The following is a 14,593-nucleotide window of genomic DNA, read 5'->3' on the forward strand; positions in this document are numbered from 1 at the left end:
CATAATCATTTTCAGCAACTAAGTTTTGGGGCCCAGCTTGTTATGCAGCAAACCTGATACACTTACCTTATTTTTGTCTCTACTGCAAATGGCCTAACACAAGTTTTAAAGGGGATACCAATGTGAGTACACAAGCCAACACAAAATTTGGCCCCATGTTTCCATCTTCTTCCTGAGATCACAAACTTAAAACTAATCATGGATAACAACAGATGCACTACCATCTCCACCACAATAGGAGATGTGCTTCTATTCTCAAAGCATTGAAACCCAAGAGAAAAGTACCTGATGGTCTTTCCTGGGTCTGCCTCTATGACCCAGGTACAGTGGAGGTTGTTGTCATAGGGAGCTGGATACCCAGGAGACAAGATGCGGCCTGACGTGGCTGCGTGGATCCGCCCACCACATTCCGCTGCAAGGGACACAGAAACACAGGGAGGTTACTCCAGGCACCAGAGGCTTCTCTGACTACTTGAAGACACCCAAACCCTCACATCTGTGCTGTGTACACAAGGAAATAGTCACCGCCATCTATTTCTCCTTGTCATTTGTTTCCTTGACTTGTTCCCTGGTATCCTCTTGATGGAAGAGCAGTACTCTCATCAAAGTCAAGAGAGCAAAACAATGAAAGGCTGTGCTATTATTCTAATAATAATTCTGTGCATAGTCTTCAATAGAATAGTACTAAGAAGTCTGTCTTTCCTACCTGAAAAGCCCCGTAAATCTCAGGAACGCATAGAGAGAGAGAGAGCAGATGCCCTCTCTGTGCTATGGAATTAAATCAGACGGCCACAGGCCTCCTCCTCCATTTGCACTGGATGGAACTCACCCATGCAGGATGGCAGTGGTCTGTCCCACACTCTCCGGTCACCACTCAGACAGGTCAGAGTATTGGCGCCGTGCATGGCATAGCCAGGGTTACAGCTATACTGAACCACTGTATCTGTGAAGTGGCCTTCGTCCCGGATCCTATAGCCATAGCTGGGAACTCCTGGATCCTCGCATTTCACCAGGTCAAAACCTATGAGAAATGAGAAAAGGAATGAGAAGTAAGGGTAGAATCAATGCATTGTTAAAAGAGTGATGGAACAGACCAGTTGGGCCAATGTCCCCCAAGGTGTAGGAAGAAGCACACTGTGAATGGAAAAAGGGGGGCAGATGTGGGGGCTTGGATCAGGTTTATCTGTTAACCACTGGTTGTTTATTGGGGTTTGAGTACTTTATTTAATCCCCTCTATTGATATACTTACAGGGAGAATCTTTTCCCCCGAGATTTATGAATTGCCATCAGGCACCCCATATGTCCAGCAGGGATTCTGGATTCTCCCCAAAGTCTTTCCTGCCTCCATGGTCCCTCTCTGTTACGCTGGGACCTTCCCAGGAGGAGGAGTCACCCCTCCCTGTCACCAGGGAACTTCCAGATGCTGGGAGATCTCACTGGATCCTAGGTCAGGGCCCTGCCTTCACTATCACAGCCTCTAAAACTCCCAGATCTCAGCTTGGTGGGAAATTTCCCGCTCAGGGAAGGGCTCTGTGGTTCTACCTGCCACACCCCCTGAGCTTGGAGTGAGAGGCCCTGAGCTGCACCCCTAACCCTGAGCACAGAAGAAATTCTAGCGACGAACCATCCTAAAGACTGTCAAAGGAAGCTCTAAGACTGAAAGTAACAGATGACGGAAATGAAGATGGAGCTTCTGCGGTGCCCAGAGCCAAATATTGCTTTTAGGCCGAGGCAATCATTTAAGGCTTAACGTGTGCCTCTCCTTACATCACGATGCAAATTGTAAACATTTTAAAAAGGAGAGCTGGAAGCCTGAGGGACCACATGGGTTGTTTTCATCTATTTCCACCTAAATTTGACATCTCCCTTTTCACAAAAATAAATAAAACTAAAAAGAAAAAAATGAATGTGTGATTTTTGCTAAGTCTGCCTGTCAGATCTGCATTCTGAATGCTTTCCCTGGAGGAAGATATATCCTTAAACTCACAATATCATTTTCCCTGATGATCTCCACCTAATCAAGGCGGAGTTCCGCAGGTCTGTTCAGGGGAGAGAAGAGTCCACATCTGGTCATTAACATGCAGTCGCCAAGAAAAGTTTCCTTCTATAAAATATCAGTCTCTACCAATTGTGCCTTCACAATAATTCTGTTCAGCTATTTAAGGAATGCAAATAACTGTAATTCAAGAGGCCCAGAAGGAAAGCACACAGACTATATCAAAATTCCGTGCAAAACAAAGGGATATTTTAAATAGTCGTAAAGAGGAAGTTGGAATTAAGGGAAGGGTCCCAGTCACCCCAGGTTTCAGGTTCATTCAGCGATCTGGCTACTCCATTCTGACCACGTGGTCCCAGAACCATCGGGAAAGGAAGGCATAAAGGTGTTCAACTCATGACAAACATTGTGGCTTATGTGTGTGAAAAATCTGCAGGTTATTTAGCTCTAGCTTCTCTTTCAACAGAAGGAAAAAAGGAAACAAGGTCTTTGTTGTTATGGCATTACTTGGTTTGGGGATTGGAAGCGTCAGCATCAAAGCAGTGCTTTAGAAACTCTGCTCTCCAGGGTGACCAGAATTAGGATCAGCCACTGGCTAGAGCAGAATGACCAGCTGGGAGGTAACAGCTGGAGCAGGGCACCACTAACAGTAATAATAATAAATGTTCCAAAATGTTTCACCATTTTGAAATTAAATTAGTACCTGAGTATTAAATGCCAGTGGAACATAAAATTGGAAATAGGCAGTAGACAAACCAGGACTAAAAATTATAAATGAAAAGAGTCAAACCTCTATCCCTTTGGTTTCTGCCCCTGAGACAGGAACCCAGGTGAAGTAAAGTGAATGGGAGAGGTGTCAATCTCAAATGCTGATGGGGCCATGCCAGTCCTGCCAATGCAGAGCTTTTATGTTACTGACCTACCCCGCTGAAATTCACACCCCCTGTGAGCTAAGCTTCTGGTTTTTCAAGGAGCACCAGAAATCTGGATGTTTTAAGTTTATGAAATGCTTGTTGAATAAATAGATATTTTGAAGATGGAGATGTTTAGAATCCAAAATTTGATGGAGAAAGCTAGATGTTCATAGCTTTAAAAGAAAGAGATGATTTATCCCTTTTTGGTGATGCCTGAGACTCAGAATTCTGAAAAGTAGTCATTATTCCATCCGGTGATTCAAGACAAAGGTTTGAAACACACAGACCTTCTGAGGATGATTAACGTCTGGACAAGGAATGGGCCAGCTGACTTGTCCAAGACCTTTCATTCGGACAGTAAATTACTTCCTGGTTATACAGAAGAGTTTTCTTATGAACTATTGCCCTGGCTGGGGAATGATGCCTCTGTTGATAAAGTAACGACACTGATTTTCCTGGTGACTATGTGCTGTCTCATTAGCTTACAGCCATCAACGCCATAGCTAGACACTCATGTGGAAAAGTAACCCCGAGTTCCCCTCTATATTCAGAGAGCATGGCTTTTACAGTCTTACATCAAGTACATTATAAAAGTCCTAAAACCCAAACATGTGTTTATGTTAAAATTAGCTTGAAGAAATATTTTCCTCTGCCCCCAAACTTGCATTCAAACTTTTTTTTTTTTTTTTTGTCTTTTCAGGGCCATGGCATATGGAGGTTCCCAGGCTAGGGGTCTAATCAGAGCTACAGCTGCCAGCCTATACCAGAGCCACAGCATCATGGGATCCAAGCTGCATCTGCAAACTACACCACAGCTCACATTAACACTGGATCCTTAACCCACTGAGAGGGGCCAGGGATGGAACCTGCAACCTCATGGTTACTAGTCGGGTTCATTAACCACTGAGCCACAAAGGGAACTCCAAAACATTTTTGAGATATATGCACTTCAACATTCACAGCAGCACTTTTTACAATAGTGAAGACATGGAAGTAACCTAAATGTCCATCAGCAGATGAATGGATAAAGAAGATATATGTGTATGGAATACATACATATATTACTCAGCCATAAAAAAAGAATGAAATGATGCCATTTGTAATAACATGGATGGACCTAGAGATTATCATACTAAGTGAAGTAAGACAGAAAGAGAAAGACAAATGTCCTGTGATATCACTTGTATGTGGAATTTAAAATATGATACAAATTAATTTATTTACAAAAGAGAAACAGACTCACAGACATAGAAGACAGACATGTGGTTGCTAAGTGAGAGAGAAACTGGAGGAGGAATGGATTGGGAGTTTGGATTAGCAGATGAAAACTATTATATACAGGATGGATAAACAACAAGGCCCTATTTTGTAGCGCAAGGACTAAATTCAATATTCTGCAATAAAATATGATGTAAAATGAAAACAAAACAAAACACCTTTTTGGAGGAAGGAAGAAGCATTAGAAAACAAACAAGCAAACAAAGATGTACCAATAAAAATGTCTACTAAACTTTATCTGTGTTGAATTATTAGCAAAATGTGTTTTATTGCTTTTTCTATTATTCAGCCTTGAGAGATTTTTTTTTTTTTTAAACCACATATCTTCACGCAGGCAAATTAAGCCAAACTATTTATGATAGGGCAGTTACACTTTCCACTCCCTGTCCTGTTTTCCTTATAATTCCTTCTTCCATAAAAAGATCACTTAAGTCCTCATTGTATCATGAATTATGTTATTTTGTAAAAAGCCTTACACTTGACTCCTAAGTGCCTGAACTTCTAGACCTACCTAATGTCATTACATGAAATGAAATGTACTCTTCTTCCTGTCAGAGAGTTTAAGAGTATTTATTTATTGTTTTTATTTATTATCTTATTATTTTGATATTCCAAAATTCAGTTTCCCAATGTGAAACTCAGTTAAGAGAGCTTTGTTTGCTCAGTGTCTCACATGATTTAATTCATGCACAGTTATGGGTGGAATCATGCAGCATTCAATCAACCTCTTGAAAGGAGAAGAGAAAGATCTAGAAACCCAAAATGTCTATTTCTTGTTGTTGACTCTTGGACTCAGTCCATCCTCATGCCCACATATTCTGCCCACTCTGCTCCTGCTCTCTCCACAAACTGAATGGGATTCATTTCAATTGAGCTCTGCTTGCTATGTGGTGAGGATGTAATATCATTATTGTCTCTTAAAAGTTTCAACATTGCTTATAAACACTGGTGAAATAAGTGAATTGATCTATAAGAGCAGAATTCTTAAATGACAATGTAGAGTTCTGTGATATTGATTCTGTGCCCAAGTCAGGAAAAAGTTTTTCCCCCCACCCTGTGGTTTAAAATGTCTTAAAAATATTTTCTTGGATTTATATTTAGATCTACAAAGATAGTTCTCCAAATAAGAGACATTTCCATTTTAATTTGAATCTAAAAGACTTTAAAATGATCATTCTTAAGGCTGGTCAAGAGTAATGCCTTTAAAAACATACAGAAGGTGTCCTTTTCTATCTTGAAGACATTAGCCTGCAATAAGTCAGTGTACAAATACTGATTTTTAAGCTGTAGAACCTTTAAAATGATTAAATTGAGTTATTTGTGTCAAAATGTCACCTACTGGGTTGCAGTTGTTACTTGACTCTATTTAGTAATTCCATTTCTTTCTGTTTCCTAGTGATTTCTTCTTAAGTCACATAAGCAACAAAGATGCTCTGAACAAAATGTTCTAGTCCAAACAAGCTCCAAACATCAGGCTGATGAAAATTATTTCTCCATACCTTTTGCAGTAATCACCTAGTCTTAATATTTTTAAGGATTAAATCCTCTCTTTCTCTCTTTTTTTTTAGGGCCACACCCGAGGCATATGTAGGTTCCCAGGCTAGGGGTCTAATTGGAGCTGTAGCTGCTGGCCTACGCTGGAGCCACAGCAACGCCAGATCTGAGCCCGTCTGTGACCTACACCACGGCTCATGGCAATGCCGGATCCTTAACCCACTGAGCAAGACCAGGGGTCCGAATCCACAACCTAATGGTTCCTAGTCGGATTCGTTAACCGCTGAGCCACGACGGGAACTCCTAAAACCTCCATCTCTTTAAAGTAACAAAATATTAGTGTTTCGTTAAGTAAGAAACTTCTACTAACTCTCAAGGATTTGGACTAGATCTTATCTTTCAAATCAAGCATTTATATTTCAATGAAAGCTGCTGCGGGTTTAATCAGTTTCATATACTGGGAGGGACCGTGAGGGTCTCAGTCAGTGTGTTTCTCTGTCCTCCAAACCAGAGACTCTCGAGAAAGCACTTTCTTTTTATTTTTTCTTTTTTTTTGAGAAAGTACTTTCATGCTCAGGTGATCTTTGAGGACATGATTGGTCAGGAATCCTTATCACTGATGAATCTCTGGTATCTTCTCCTTTAAACAAATGATAAAGCCTCACATGTTTATACAAACCTATTATCTCATAACTTTACCTAAGGCTTATCTCAGTTTGAACAATGAACTCTTTGTAAAAAAAAAATAATAATAATAAAAGTTAGTAATCTAAGAAAGATTCCCAAGTGCAAAAACAAAAACCATAACAGCAACAGCAGCTCATTTGCCTTCAATAAAAGGAAAAGATTATACTGAATACTTTTAAAAATTCTTTTTTATTAATTCCCTTTATTTGCAGTCATCTAGAAAGAAATGTAGTTCAGGAGGAGACTGCTGATTAAACTAATTTTTGTAGTTTACTTGAAAAGTAAAGCTCATTAACAGTGAATTTCCTAAAATATTTGAGTAACTCATATTTTTAAACACAACTCATTATTTAAGAATCAAATTCTGGGTGAAGGATGCATGTGTATGTGTGTGCCTGTGTGATTTTTATAAAGTATTATATATTAAATTATAGATCTATGTTGTTTGTTTTGTTGGCTATTATTGGTTTCAAATTGATATTTTGGCAGCTACCCTTTTTTCCCCATTTAAAACATTTCTTTCTCTCACATGCTAAATTTTATTATTGCTGCTATTATTCTGTGATTATGTGAGCAGCCCCTGTGGAAGGAAACTCTAAATTTCCCCCCAAATAGCATTAGTCATCAGCATGGAGACAGTGTTTACACAGAAAAGTTTAAAAGAGCTCAGACCTTCTGAGCTCCAGGGTGAAAAAACAAAAGTAAAACTCCAGAATGAGAATTAGATAACCAAAGAGATTACCAAATTTTCTGGAACCATCTTGGTTTTTATCAAACATATTATTAAGATACTATAAAGCAAGGTTGGTCTAAGAATGCCAGGCATCAGCTTTGACATGTAGATTTCTGAATATATCATATAATTCCAAGACAAATCTTTAATGCTGACTATACCCTGTACAGACCTTCCCCTGGTTCCAATTGTTAATATCACTTCTGAAAAGTCTTCTTGAAAGAATTCGTACTATCCAGCTTCTCAGTGATCTTCACACTACACACCTATTTGTCCGCATTGAAGATAATTTAAAACTGAGGGTTCAGGGAATTTGGAACATGATCAGGATGTGGAATCTGTGTGAAATTGGACAGATGATGGCATTTTACTCCAAATCAGTTCTTAAACACATCCGATGGGTGAATATTGTCCTAACTCACCCACAGTGGTAAGAACTGATAATCAGTGCATTGTGTACATTTCCACACATATTTAGTATCACTTCTGAGGCAGGGACTTTGTTAGGTACTTGAGAAGAATTGTATAGAACAGGGCTCTATCTTCCACAGTCTATTTAATCACACAGATAAGAAAAGAAATATTTTAAAACCAATAGGAGAAATGCTACAGTAGAGGCTCCCGTGAAGATTGAGAGAGGCACTGAATGAAGCAGTGGGCCGTGATTAGATTTGAGCTGGTCCAGAAGGATAGCAGGCGTGGGAAGTGATACAACCAAAGGGAGAAACTCCAGATAAAGATGCTTGGGAGTTTGGAAGGTTGAGTTATATCCTGGGAGCACAGAACAATTTCCGGGAGCACCTACATTTGCTGAAGCTTCATTTTAAGAGTGTGGAGGTGGAATGGGGATAGGATTGAAGAGGCGATGTCAGCAGTTACAGGCTAGACTGGAAAGGGCTGGATTGGAGCCCAGGGAGTTGAGACTGACTCAGTGTGTAACAGGGTCGAGAGAAGCCAAGGCATCTCGCAGGAAGTGACACAAATACATTTGTATTTCGGAGGGATAACCAGCTGCAATGTGGAGTATGGATTGGAGTTGGGAGGGAGGCAGGAAAATTGAAAAGATACTGATTTAGTGTAAAAAGGTAGGTGGTAGCAGGGGATATGAATGAGGTAAGATTACATGTGCATGAAGCTGCAAATGTTGTATCAGGCAGAGGGAACTTGAGAGTTGTGTGGAGACTGCAGAGAGACGGTCTGAGATGAGAAGAGGGGGGGACCAGAGCTGGTACTAGAGGAGAAGCTACCTCCTTACACCCATGTCATTGCATTACAGATCCAGGAAAACAGGAAAATCCTACACCAAGAACTTCTATTAAATAATAAAAAATAAAGTTTTGCAACATGTGGGGATAAGAACAAGAAAACACTAGGCTTTAGAAAGCTTGCTGACCAACAGAGAAATCAGGCACAATAACAAACAACAGGTGGTGAAGAGTATTAAAGCAGCAGAAATGGGTCCAGTATGGTAAACTTCAACACAATTGTAACAAATTCACATTTCAATTCTCTTTTGTTCTGGGTCCCTCTTTTGTATTAGCTTTTCTATTTTTCCCAATTATCTTTTTTGTTGTATTCACTCTTTTTTTATATATTAGAGATTAATAGCAGCACGTGCACAGAATATTTTTTACAGAAATACTACAAAGTTTTTGAAGTATGGTTCCTTTCATCATATAGAATGAGCCTGCAGTTATCTGGTAAATATTAACGTTTTTCTGGCGTAACTACTCTATATGTCCAGATCATCCACATGTTTTAAACATTTTAGTTTTAAGCCAAAGTGCTGACATCAAAACCACTACTCTGATTGCAAACGTAAACTATTCATATTCTTTTCTTAAAATGTATTTTTCATCATGATTTCTCTCTGATGATGGAGGTTGTAAATTATATATAGTAGCTTAGTCCAGTAGTATTAGTTTTTGTAGATAAAATATATTTGAGAGTATAATTTCCTAATGTAATTTTTAACTGTATTCAGGGGCATAAAGTGAAAAAAAAGATAATTTCAATAACCTAGTTAAAAATATGAATCTGTAACACCTTGTCCTCTGACCTACAACACTAATTCATTCATTAAATCATTTAGTGGATATGCATTTATAAAGTACCTACTGTGTGTGGGATATTATGCTAGGTGCTGAAGATAAAAAATCAATTAACCCCAGTCCTGCCCCACCGGGAGCTCACAGTCTGTACAGGAAGGAAAGGACAGGACAGTTAACAAACTGCATCTTAAAGCCACATCCACTCATTCACTGAAAACACGCTCTTTCAACACTGACTATGTGACACGTTTCAGGTGATGCTGCATCACTGTTCCATGTTCAGGAGAGCCTGGCCTTCAGGGCTCAGAGCTCCATTGGAAGCATTACTGTCACACCAGTGCTCTGGAGAGCTGAAGGGACACACATCATCCTTCCAGGTGCAGTGGAAATTGCTCATGGAGCTGGAGTCTCCTGTCCTTCCTGAGGTTTCTGCGAAAGCCGGATGCCAGTACAGGGCAGCCCATTCACAGGCAGCCACCCACGTGACATATGGCTGCTTCTAAATGAGCCACCTGTACTTTCCAAGGGACGCTGGTGACCGCAACAACATGCCATGCTCCGTGGTGGGTGTTTCCTTCAGTTTCACCAACGAAAACAAACAGATGCACACAAACATCCACGTACACAAAGGGATGCCCAGAAGTACAATGAAATGAGTTCGGCCAGCCATACATCCTGTGAAACTACATCGAAATTCAGTTAATTGTTGGAACGTATTGCAAGACAGAGTAGTAGTTTTTTACTTTTCTTTCATGCAGCATAATTTAAACATTAACTTCTTCTCGTCTCCCCCCCCCCGCCCCCCCTTAGGACTGCACCCAAGGCACATAGAAGTTCCCAGGCTAGGGGTCAAATTGGAGCTGCAGCTGCCAGCCACAGCCACAGCCACAGTCACAGCCACACCGTATCTGAGCCGCATCTATGACCTATACCACAGCTCATGGCAACACCGGATCCTTAACCCACTGAGCAGGGCCAGGGGTTGAACCCATGCCCTCATGGATATTAGTTGGGTTTGTTTCTGCTGAGCTACAATGGGAACTCCCAACTTCTTTTTAATGGTCTGTTTTCTTTGTTTTTCCCTAGTGATAATATGTCTAAAGATAAAACTCAACATATTTTTATTTTAAACTTTGAATCTCACAAATTGTGTAAAACATCATTATTATTTTAAGCATCTGACTAACTATTGTTGATTCTTTAAATTTCAGCCATGGGAGTTTACAGTCTTGAAGGATCTTCAGGGTCAAATATAAAGTTAAGAAGAACGGAAAATACTTTATAATACATACTTATATGATTTGATATAACTTGACAGCAAAACAGGGTAGAAATTAGACTGAATACAGGTTTTGATAGCTTATGAAATTAAATATCAATATAAACGGAGCCAATACCTAGAACCAGATGGCAAGTAAGAGACATCTACGTGTATCTATCATAAATACCATTATTGAACTATATTATATTGTAGTATATTTGCATATTTTAACACTAAGACATGCTTTCAACAATGATATTTTAAGAAAATTCGGGCAATCCTGTCAAATGATATATATAATTATTATTATTATTATTTGCTTTTTAGGGCTGCACCTTTGGCATATGGAGGTTGCTAGGCTAGGGGTCAAATCAGAGCGATGGCTGCCAGCCTACACCACAGCCAAAGCAACACCAGATCCAAGCTGCGTCTGTGACCTACCAGGGATTGAACCTGCAACCTCATGGTTCCTAGTTGGATTTGTTTCTGCTGCGCCATGACGGGAACTCCTATATCATTATTTTTTTGACAGGCAAGAAATAGATTTATTAAGATAGGATACTTGTGAGAGATGCAAGGGAAGGCAAGGAGGCTCTGCCTATATCATTATTTTTAACCATAGAATATTTTCTGATTTTTTTTCTATAGTGCTTAAGAAAATCTAGATCCCTTAAATGAAATGATAGTGAAATGGGAGGAGTAAAATTAGAAACACATACATTAAGTTATTTTTAAAACAGTCATTTATTAGTAGTCTTGGTTTCTCAACATATAATTTTAATGTCCATTGTCTAAAACTCGATGATATTTCTATTTGCATTTATTTGTTTTTATATGAGAATATCCTAACATATTTTTTTTACTTTAATACAGAAATATAGGCTGTGGATGATTTATTATTTTTGCCTGTGGATCTCAGCATCTGCATTTGCTGAGGACGTGAATGGATTGGCCTCTGACTTCAGGTGTTTCTGTGAAGATGGAAAGTAAGGGGCGGGAATAGTGTTTATGGGACACAGACTCTGCACCACTCAGTCCCTTAGGTGCTTTGATCCAAGCCCTCCCTCTTAATCCTGAAAATAATCTTAGAAAATCAGAAGATCCTAACTAAGCAACACAGACTGGAGGGTTTGTCACAGCCAAACAAGTGGTGGCAGCACAGAGAAATTCAGGCTCCTTCTAGAAGCATACACACAAAGCTTAATAAACACAGACTGAAGACGGTGATGCCAAGACAGAGGGAGCCTTCCCTCTCCTGCTACTTGGTCTGAGGGGCCTCCTCCCAGCAGTGGGTGCCCCCACCCCAGTCCTCCAGCCACTCTTACTGAGGCAGGTATGTGGGAACCAAGATGCATCCTGACAAACTACAGACATGGCACCACCTCCCTTCTCACCTGTTAAGGAACAGTCACTTGATTCTGCCAAAAAAAATGAATGCAAATCATTTCAAAATGTCCTGTGGGGGACTTCATTTTTCTTCACTCATAAAATAACTGTTACATTTTCTTTTCTCCAGAAAAACTGTACACATTGGATCAAGAACCATGCCAAATTTACCCACAACCAGGTGCACCTCACACTAATCCCCAGAGGGTGCCTTGGCAGGAGTCCTGATCCCCACTCTCCAGTATGTGCCTCCACTCATGGCTCACACAAAGGTCTGTGGCAAAGTCACCCCTGGTGGACAATGTCTAAAAACCCCAAGGAGAAGAAGGTGGTGAATGGCAGGTGAAAGGGTCCCCCGGCAGAGCGGCCAAGGGCATCATGCTCAGATGGGCAGGGACTCAGGTGCGTGAGGACTAATGGGAGAGGATGGAGAAGTGCTTCTGAAACAATGTCCCAGAATTAGTCCAGTGTCAAAGGCTTGCCCTCCACCTGCCCCCTTCAGTTAACTACAGAGGATAATGCTGCTTTCTTCCCACCACCATACTGTCGAGGTTTTTGTAAGAAAAAGTAAAAGATTTATGAAAACACTTGGAACTCTTCATAAGCACACTCCATAAATATAAGGGATTACCAACAGTACTTGGATTTATTGCTGCTGTTATTATTCATACATTGTTACTTTTATTATTCCACAACAAATAAATACAAAGTAATTGTCAAACCATATGCCAGAATGTTCCACCTCAAGCACTGTGGTGGGGTCATCAATTCCTAAGACGTGACAGCAGGGACCAGTCCACTGCTGGTTTATCACAGCAGAAGGAGGAAGAGTGCTGTTCCTTACTTTTCCACAGCTCCTTCTTTCAAAGTATGACTGGGTGAGTGACGGCCATCCATCAGCCTAATTGTGAATGTAGCTGCCAGGAGTCCTCATGTACCTGCTCCTGAGCATCAGGGATGCTAGCTAGTCACTGAGCTTGTGAGCAGCCCCAAGCCTGGGCTGAGGCAGAAGCCCCTCCTTGGGGTCATCCCCAACATGCCCTCGAGTTTTGGGGTACACTGAACATCACTATGAGCTCAGGAGCAAAGCCCAGGAGCAGAACCAAGCCACATAGGCACCCAGACAATTTTGTGAGCCAAACAAAGCCCAAGTGCGCTACTTTCTTATCTCCCCTTTCTTATCTCCCTACTTATCACCCAGATGCTCCCAACACCCCCCACACTGGAGACAATCTCTGATTCCCTACTTTCTACTGCTCCCAAACCACTCACCAACTTCTCTCACATCCTCTAAACATGTCCACCCTTTTCTGACCCTCACCTGTTGTGCCCATCTTCCTCACCTCACACTGATGGACTGCCTGGCCTTCTAAGAGACTTCCTGGTGAGATCACCAATGACACCCAGGACATGCTCATCTAGTCATGATCTCGTCACCACCCTGTCACCCACCACTGCCTCCAGGACCAGGCTCATCACTGCCTATGCCCCAGTACTTCTCTCTCTGATCCACTCCTGTGCCTGAGGGTCAAGTTCAGGGCACCTGATGAGGCTCTCTCAGCTACTCCTCCTGAGCTCCCTCTAGTCTTCTTGCATTGGCTGTGTGTGCTCCCACAAAACATCTGATGGTCAGAGTACTGCCAGTTTTTTAGTCTTCCATGTTCTCCTATGCATACAGTTTATGCTTCCAACTAAAAACTCACCTCCTTGAAGACAGGAGTAGGAGAGTACATTCTGTTTATTGTGTCATCTAAGGAAGCACAGCAGTTACAATAGAAACAGTGAATATATTCATATTACTATGATTCACTAGGGGAATTTTTTTGTTTGTTTGCTTTTTTTTTTTTGCTCTTTAGGGCCACACTCACAGCATATGGAAGTTCCCAGGCTAGGGGTCAAACTGAACTATAGCTGCCGGCCTACACTATAGCAATGCAGGATCTGACACATGTCTATGACCTACATCACAACTCATGGCATCACTGGATCCTTAACCCACTGAGTGAGGCCAGGGATCAAATCCGAGTCCTCATGGATACTAGTTGGGTTCATTTCCATTGTACCATAGCAGGAACTCCCACTGGGGCTTATTTTAATTCTAATTTGTTACTAAGTGCCTTTGACTCAAATAAACTCTTCAGCTTCTCATGATTTCCAAGTGCTGTTAAAACACAAAATTCACTGCTTGTCCACATATAAAAAACCAGTGAACTTGGAGTTCCCATTGTGGTGCATTGGAAACAAATCTGACTAGGAACCATGAGGTTGTGGGTTTGATCCCTGGCCTCCCTCAGTGGGTTAAGGATCTGGCTTTGCAGTGAGCTGTGGTGTAGGTCACAGAAGCGGCTCCAATCTGGCATTGCTGTGGCTGTGGCATGGGCCGGTGGCTATAGCTCTCATTAGACCCCTAGCCTGGGAATCTCCACATGACATGGGCGCAGCCCTAGTAAAGACAGAAAGACAATAGTGAAATTTCAGAATGTTCTCTGAACAACAGTATTTAACAAATTTAGAATGGAATCTAGATGGCCGCATTTCTCCATAAACTGATTTTCCCAAGAAACAATTCTATCAGCTCTCATTACATATGAATGTGGAAATGTTTAATGACATATTAACATAATGAAATGGGCAGTCCATTGATTATGTTACAAGAAGTTATTATTATTCCATAAAATTCAATACAAAAATCTTCTGCATTAGAAACATGAAACAGTCCTATTTTGGTCACAGTGAGTTTAGTTTGATGATAAATTAATTGACAACAAGTATTTCAAGCAGTTTTTGGTAGC

The 14,593-nt window shown here is 40.8% G+C and overlaps 1 protein-coding gene across 1 annotated transcript in view; it reads right to left on the reverse strand.

Moving 5' to 3' along the window:
- The window catches only part of CSMD1 (CUB and Sushi multiple domains 1), a 1,865,356-nt gene that overhangs the window by 275,857 nt on the left and 1,574,906 nt on the right, over positions 1–14,593 (reverse strand). Inside the window, exons 24-25 of the mRNA XM_047772241.1 lie at positions 830–1,021; positions 286–412 (exon numbers count right to left, since the gene is read on the reverse strand). Of these exons, the coding sequence (XP_047628197.1) occupies positions 286–412; positions 830–1,021 (319 nt within the window). The remainder of the gene's footprint in view (positions 1–285; positions 413–829; positions 1,022–14,593) is intronic.

Source organism: Phacochoerus africanus, chromosome 3 (genome assembly GCF_016906955.1).
Source record: "Phacochoerus africanus isolate WHEZ1 chromosome 3, ROS_Pafr_v1, whole genome shotgun sequence".
Lineage (NCBI taxonomy): Eukaryota > Metazoa > Chordata > Mammalia > Artiodactyla > Suidae > Phacochoerus > Phacochoerus africanus.